Raw genomic sequence first — 7,723 nt, forward strand, 5'->3', positions numbered from 1 at the left:
TGTGGGGTTGTTAACCAATGTCATAAAACAGCACGTGTGCTACTGTTACATGAGAAACTATTTGTTCTGTAAGCCTTCACCTGAAGTACAATAAAATATTAAAAAAAAAACAACCCTATGGATTGCAGAAGATGCCCAAGACTTCAACTTGCTTACTTTGGACACATCATCAGGAGGAACTGATCTCTGGAGAAGAACATCAAGTTGGGTAAAGCAGAAGGACAATAAAGGTGAGGGAAGCTCTCAATGAAATGGATTGACACAAGTTGCAACAATGGACTCAAACTGCAACTGTGAAGATGGCACAGGATCAGGCAATGTTTCATCCTTTAATACGTGGGGTCGCCAAGTGTCCGGACCCACTTGGCGGCAACTAGCAACTGCACTCCATAGGGTTTCCAATGGCTGTAATCTTTCGGAAAGGAGCCCTGGTCGCACAGTAGTTAAGTGCTCAGCTGCTAACTGAAAGGTTGGCAGTTCGAACCCACCAGCTGCTCTGTGGGAGAAAGATGTAGCAGTCTGCTTCCATAAAGATTTACAGCCTTGGAAACCCTGTGGCGCAGTTCTACTCTGTCTTACAGGGTTGCTATGAGTCATAATGGGTTTGGTTTTAAGGGAATTTTTCAGAAGTAGATCATCAGGCCTTTCTTCTGAGGCACCTCTGGGTGGATCTGAATTGTTAACCTTTGGGTCAGTAGTCAAGTGCTAAAACATTTGCACCACCCTGGGACTAAGGACTTTTGAACTTCTCAAACTTAACACACTCTACCCGAGTTTCCAAGCAATTACAGGGCCAAATGAAGAAGGCAGGCAGCATCGAGTGCTTGAAGAGTCAAATACTAATGCTGTCAGTCATATATTGGACAGTTTATGAATAACATTGCCTGTCAAATGCATGGTTTCCTGTAGCCTGGTCTAATTTCATTTAGATTCTTTAATTTGCATGTGTACACGTAGGAATTATTCTAGAATCACTCCCTTTGCTGATTCCTACCTCTTTAAAATTGAAACTTCGTTAAGAGAGTCCACATGGAGCCTCAGTCAATGAACTTTGAGAATCTCACTCCAGTTTCGCACTTTGGGTAAGGGGCACTTAGAGACAACTGACACTGGATCCAGTCAAGACAGTTAACATGCTGAGTAAATACAAGTGTAGCACTTTACACTGCACACCATTTGACTTAAACTATGCCTTCAAAAATTCTTAGCGATTTCATTTGCTCTCCTGGTTAATTCTGCTCCAGCAGTGAGACTTGATACTCTTGTGACACTCTGGAGCGTTCGGAAGTAGCAGCTGATTTAGCAAACGGTAAGCCCTCTTGAGCCCCAGGGCATTCAGCCAAAAGACTGCCTGAGATTTGTTGCTCCATTTTTAGTACAAGTACTGGATTTCTTGATACAGTGCTTGAAAGCACATCTGCGTCACCAGCAGCACTGAAGCGCTTAGCTTTTAAATATTTATTTTCAATTCAGATTATCTCCAGAAGTCCTTGGTTTGATCTTAGAAAATAAGACAATTGTACATTTGAGGAGCATTTATATTCTTTCAGATTATATCTTCCTTTAGGATACCTTTTTAGAAGCATTCTTGGACAAAGCCAGCCTTCATCATTGTATGTACAGTCTGTATTATTTGTATTCACTTTGGCCTCATTCTCTAGTTACTTCTTGGATATTTTTTTTTCTCTGCAATTAGATTGTAAACTCTTCTAAGTCAAGGAAAATAGCTGCTTCCTTTGCAGTATAAAGTATTGTCATGGATTGAATTGTGCCCCCGCAAAATATGTGTCCACTTGGCCAGGCTGTGATTCCCAGTATTGTGTGGTTATCCACCATTGTGAAATCTGATGTGATTTTCCCATGCGTTGTAAATCCTATCTCTATGATGTTAATGAGGTGGGTTTAGCGGCAGTTATGTTAATGAGGCAGGACTCAATCTACAAGATTAGGTTGTGTTTTAAATCAATCTTTTTTGAGATATAAAAGAGAGAAGCAAACAGACAACAGTGGGACCTCATACCACCAAGAAAGTAGAGCCACAAGTATGCATCTGTTGGACCAGGGGTCCTTGCACTGAGGAGCTCCTAGAGCAAGGGAAGATTGGTGACAAAGACCTCCCCCCAGAGCTGACAGAGACAGAAAGACTTTCCCTGGAGCTGGCACCCTGAATTTGGACGTCTAGCCTTCTGGACTGTGACAGAATAAATTTCTCTTTGTTAAAGCCATCCACCTGTGGTATTTCTGTTATGGCAGCCCTAGGTGACTAAGACAGAATTTGGTATCGGGAGTGGGGTGCTGCTCTAACAGATACCTAAAATGTGGAAGCAATTTTGAAACTGTGAATAGATACAGGTTGGAAGAGTTTTAAAGTATCTAATAGTAAAAGCCTAGATTGCCTTGAAAAGACTGTTGATAGAATTATGGATATCGAAGACAATTCTGATGAGGACTCAGAAGAAAATGAGGAGAGCTGTTACACTAGAAATGGTAGCAGCAGAGAAACAACAGCAGCAGAATGAGGAGACCAGTGCTAGGCAGCATGGGAGCCAATCCAAGGAGTGAAAGAGCTGAGTGCCTTTGCGCAGGAGGCTTCCTGATGCAGTGGGGTGCCTCCAGGCACTTATTGGTGGAGCTAGGCTTGCTGATCTATGGAGCAAGAGAGCTGAGTGCCTTCCAGCCAAAGTTTACTGGCAGAGTGGGGTGCCTCCAGGCACTTATCAGTAGAGCTAAAGAGGTCTGGAACACTTGCTCCAGCAGGGCAGATGTGGGCAGTGAGGCTTTCGGGGCTGAGAGGCGAAGGAACCAGGAAGCAGAAGCTGAAGAGGCCAAGGAACCAGGAAGCAGAGCTGCCTCAGTCTCAAAAGGTAGGGCTATGACCTCTGGGGTCTCAAAGGGTGGAGTAGACACTCAGATGGACTAGAAGAATGGGGCCACCCAAAGTCGAAGGAGCAGAGTTACCTTTCCAGTGGGCCTGGAAGGCGGAGCTGAAGCCCAGGGCCGAGTGGCCTCCCCTCAGAATCGAGAGAGTGTGGCCAACACCCAGATTCTGGAGGCCAAGGCCATTGCCTAAATGGTCTCTGAGAACAGAGGATTATTTTCAAGCCTTGAGGGCTAATGTAATATGTTCTGCTGACTTGCTTGGTGCCTGTTATCTTTCCTTTCCCGCCAATTTCTTCCATTTGTAATGGAAATGTCTAGCTTGTGGCTGTTCCACCACTGTACTTTTGAAGCAGATAACTTGCATTCTAGATTTCAGAGATGAAGAGGAATTTTGCAGGAGATAAGATTTTGAACTTGGAGTTGATTTAAGACTTTTGCTATGATGTGATGGGGGAATGTGTTTTGCATGTATCAAGGACATGAATTTTGGGGGGCCAAAGGGTGGAATGTCATGGATTGAATTATGTCCCCCCAAAATATATGTCAAGTTGGCCAGGTTGTGATTCCCAATATTGTGTGATTGTTCACCATTTTGTCATCTGATGTGATCTTCCTATGTGTTGTAAATCCTGCCTCTATGATGTTAATGAAGCAGGACTCAATCTACAAGGTTAGGTTGTGTTTTAAGTCAATCTCTTTTGAGATATAAAAGACAGAAGTGAGCAAAGAAACAGGGGGACCTCATACCACCAAGAAAGTAGAGCCAGGAGTGCACGCCCTTTGGACCAGGGGTCCCTGGGCTGAGAAGCTCCTAGAGCAAGGGAAGATTGATGACAAGGACCTTCCCTCAGAGCCGACAGAGAGAGAAGGCCTTTCCCTGGAGCTGGAACCCTGAATTCAGACTTCTAGCCTCCTAGACTGTGAGAGAATAAACTTCTCTTTGTTAAAGCCATCCACTTGTGGTATTTCTGACATAGCAGCCCTAGATGACTAAGACAGGTATTAATAAAAGTTTGTGAGATGATGAATCAGTTATAATGGTATCATTCAATGTACCAGAATAATCTAGCAAAATAGGCTTTTGCTAAAAAGTCTGTATGTGTGAGGAGAGTGTTACCATTTCATACTCTTGAAGTAATACTGTGTCTTGCATTTAATAAGGAGTCCCTGGGTGGTGTAACGGTTAACTGAAAGGTTGGAGGTTCAAGTCCACCCAGAGGTACCTCACAAGAAAGGCCTGGCAATCTACTTACGAAAAACCAGCTATTGAAAATTCTATGGCGTACAGCTCTACTCTGGCACACATGGAGTCGCCATGAGTCAATCAACTGGTTTTTCACTGGTAGCATTTGTTAAATATTTACTGAATGAATGAATTCACTTCACAGAATTATGGAACTGGAAAGCACGTCAAAGAAATCACTACCCAGGGCTCTCTTTTAAAGGAAATTATCCCAGACTGATGAAAATCTACCTAATTTTAAAAGACCACAAACTTGCACAGTGAATCATCCCAGCATTTTGAAGCCCTCACTCTTAGGATACTTTCTCTACATCCCGTTCTGGATTCTGGGAAAACTGATGACACAATTCCACTCAGACACACGAGAAAACACTTCTGTTTGCCAAGGTGAAGAAAAGAAAACGGGGGAGAAAAACAGAGCGGGAGGGAGAGAAGTTCCAGACAAATGGCCAGCTGCTGGTGCTGCAGCACATGGCTTCGTGTCAGACATTTATCTTCATTCTCAATGTCTTTTTTTTTTTTTTCCTCTAAAGGATATGGAAATATGGCCAAGCAATACAGACGTTAGTGAAAGGTTTTTGTTTTATAATGCACTGTAATTATTTCCTTATGGTTAGAGAAAGACAGGCTATTCTTTTGCTAGAAAATGGGAGCATGTGTAACTGCAGAGGAGAATACTTAGGTTTTGTCATTTCCTTTAAGGAAAAAGAAAAAGCTATAACTTAGTCTGAATGAATACAGTAGCTTTATACAAAAGATTATCAACCAAAATATGTGGTCCTTGAAATTTAGCCCCATTGACTTCAACTTTCTGGATTAAGGCCAAATGAAAATATCTTCCTTATGGTTTAAGAAAGAATAATCTGAGTTATTTATTTTAGCTATGTAAATGTATGCACTGTTTTTATTAAGGCAGCCATATTCTAGCTTATGTTTTGTGGCTCTCATCTCTCAGTGTTAGGGCTCTGAATGAAACTTAAGATGGACTCTATTTTCATTTAATATTAAAACCAAAAAAACCAAACCCGTTGCCACTGAGTCAATTCTGACTCATAGCGACCCTACAGGACAGAGCAGAACTGCCCCATAGGGTTTCCAAGAAGCAGCTGGTGGATTTGAACTGCTGACCTTTTGGTTAGCAAGCGAGCTCTTAACGACTGTGCCACCAGGGCCCCCATTTAATATTAGATAGCCCTTTATTTCTTGTCTGGTAAATGAACGGTTCAAAAAGCCACACTGCTTTATTTAGTACGTGGCTTAATAACATCAGGAGCAACTTACTCTTTCTCCTTTGGGACCTGCAGGGCCATGAGGTCCCATAGGGCCATCTGTACCCTAAAAAAAAAAAAAAAAAAAAAAGATAAAAATAAGATAATACGAGACATCTCACAAAGGCTACAATAAAAGCACTTATAACTTATCCTGGACTTTTCCTGAGTGAATGCAGCCTGAAGAACATCAGTTAAGGCAAGTCATCTCCTTCCCAAGTACTTTATACTTGATTCTTTCAGGCCAGTGGTTTTCAAGAAACTTATATAAAAAGGATGAATTATATAACTGCATATTTCAATAAAAGGCACCAAAAGCTGTATGTCATATTTAATTACATATTTCCTCCTTTACTAAATGGAACGTCTTCACTTTACTCCCATAGTCTGAAGAAGAAAATGTAATTATTTTTCCTCCACATCACCTCATCCTTATGTCCACTTTCAATGTCCACTGCCACCCCCACTCTCCTTGGCCAGAGATGCTCTGAAGCCTTGTTCTCAGCTGTGATAAAGAGGCTTAAACAGTTATACAAGCAAAACAAAGTATTCAATCAATGAGAACAGTGTCTAGCTATCAGGCCAAACTTCCTGGGATTCTGTCAGGGGCAGCAGAAGCTGAGAGGGACAGAATTATTCTTACAGGTTTGGCTGCAGTGGCCGGAGTCATTGGGCTTATGATGCCCAAACCAGGCGGCAGAGATGATTTAACGGCTTAATTGCCTTCTGGCCTCCTGTTTCAAGATTAAGATTTCTGTACCAGAGGAGGTGGCACCTGAATGAATATAGACACACCGAGGGCCAGTGAAAATAATGACTGTCTGAAGCAGACTTTTAGAGTTGAAGAGTTTTGTTTTAGTTTCTTAAAAACGTAGCCAGGACTTCAAGCATATTTGCTCATTTACGGGAAGACTATGCCTAGGTTTGTGAAGAATTTATTATAATATTTGCACATGCAGGAACTACTGCAGCATAATTCTTCTAGAGTATTCCTACTTCTGTTCTACTGCCCTGGTTTATTCTGTCAGAGGTTTGTGATGTGAAAGAATTCAGGGTTTTAAATTCATTCTGATGTTGATGAATTCTCATAGTCGTAACAGATCTTTTTCTTACTGCCTAAACTTAAAATTCGTCTTTAAAAGACTTCTAAATCCTGAGTACCTGTGGCTGAAACTTAAGAGAGGGAGATGTTAAGAAGCAAATAAAGAGACAAAGTGACAGGAGACAGACAAGTCATTTCTATGAACCGAGACTTGAAAGTTAGTTTCAAGCAAGAAGTAACATTTCTAAGATAGACAGAAACATAAAAGAGGAAGCTAGTTAAAAATGAAGGGCCAGATTTATATTTATTTTCATCTCTTCAGAGTGCATCTTACATGAAATTATAGGGAATGTCCTTCTGCTAAGAAAAAATTTATTTGGGATACTAAGACAATGAATCCAAGTAGGTAATTTCCAGCAAATTATCCAGATTTGAACCCAGGCTTTAGAAAGATGTTCTGGTAGTTTAAACTGTCCTGCAAACAGAGCTGCACCCTATTTTCTGTCCTCTTTCCCCTTCACTCCAGTCCTGTGTACCCCTCATCAATCGATGAGAGTACATTCAGCAAAGAGGTCTGTCCAGAAGCCCACAACTCACAGTGGCAAAGCACATCAGAGCAAGACGAGGGACCGACTCACCCGGGATCCTGGCTTTCCGTCTAAGCCAGATGCTCCCTGTGTGTGATTTGGTTGGTAGCAGGGTTGGTGGGTGTAACACGAATGACAAGAACAGAGATTAGTATGAGGTACCAATGAACAGATGTAACACTTCAAACAACATAATACGCAGTCACAGGATTCTGGGATGAATATCACATTGCTACAAATTGTTAGTTAGAAAAAAAAAAAAAACATGACAATAAACACCCCACAGATGATGGCATTTTAATGACATTTCTATTAGATAAATCCTTATTTGGAAATGAAGTTAATGAGGTTTATAAAGTGGGCTACAACATAATTACCGATACACTCATAAACTATCAAATTTCCATATCAGATTTATTTTCTAAAGACTGTACTGTTCATAATATATGATTTTTAGGTTCTGAAGAAAAAACAATGGCCAATTTCCTAAGAAAAGGCTCATCTTTATAATCACTTACATTTAGAATTTCTGAAGTCTAGAAAAGAACTCTAGTTTTACTTGTTAAAACAGTATTTATGAACAACAAATACAGAGTTTTAACATGCCAGGGTGACTCTTGGTGGATTTTACATGAATAATACTCATTGTTTTCTGGGTTGTTCTTACTATTTACATTAGTAACCACTAGAGGGACTTCTAGGA

At 41.1% G+C, this 7,723-nt stretch overlaps 1 protein-coding gene across 2 annotated transcripts in view; it reads right to left on the reverse strand.

The window, feature by feature from the left end:
* The window catches only part of COL25A1 (collagen type XXV alpha 1 chain), a 527,832-nt gene that overhangs the window by 18,729 nt on the left and 501,380 nt on the right, over positions 1-7,723 (reverse strand). Inside the window, exons 30-31 of one of the 2 annotated variants that reach the window (XM_004380233.1) lie at positions 7,072-7,107; positions 5,405-5,458 (exon numbers count right to left, since the gene is read on the reverse strand). In XM_004380233.1, the coding sequence (XP_004380290.1) occupies positions 5,405-5,458; positions 7,072-7,107 (90 nt within the window). The remainder of the gene's footprint in view (positions 1-5,404; positions 5,459-7,071; positions 7,108-7,723) is intronic. The other variant, XM_004380232.2, reaches the window with a different exon arrangement.

The sequence above is a fragment of the Trichechus manatus genome, unplaced genomic scaffold, assembly GCF_000243295.1.
Source record: "Trichechus manatus latirostris isolate Lorelei unplaced genomic scaffold, TriManLat1.0 scaffold00071, whole genome shotgun sequence".
Classification (NCBI taxonomy): Eukaryota; Metazoa; Chordata; class Mammalia; order Sirenia; family Trichechidae; genus Trichechus; species Trichechus manatus.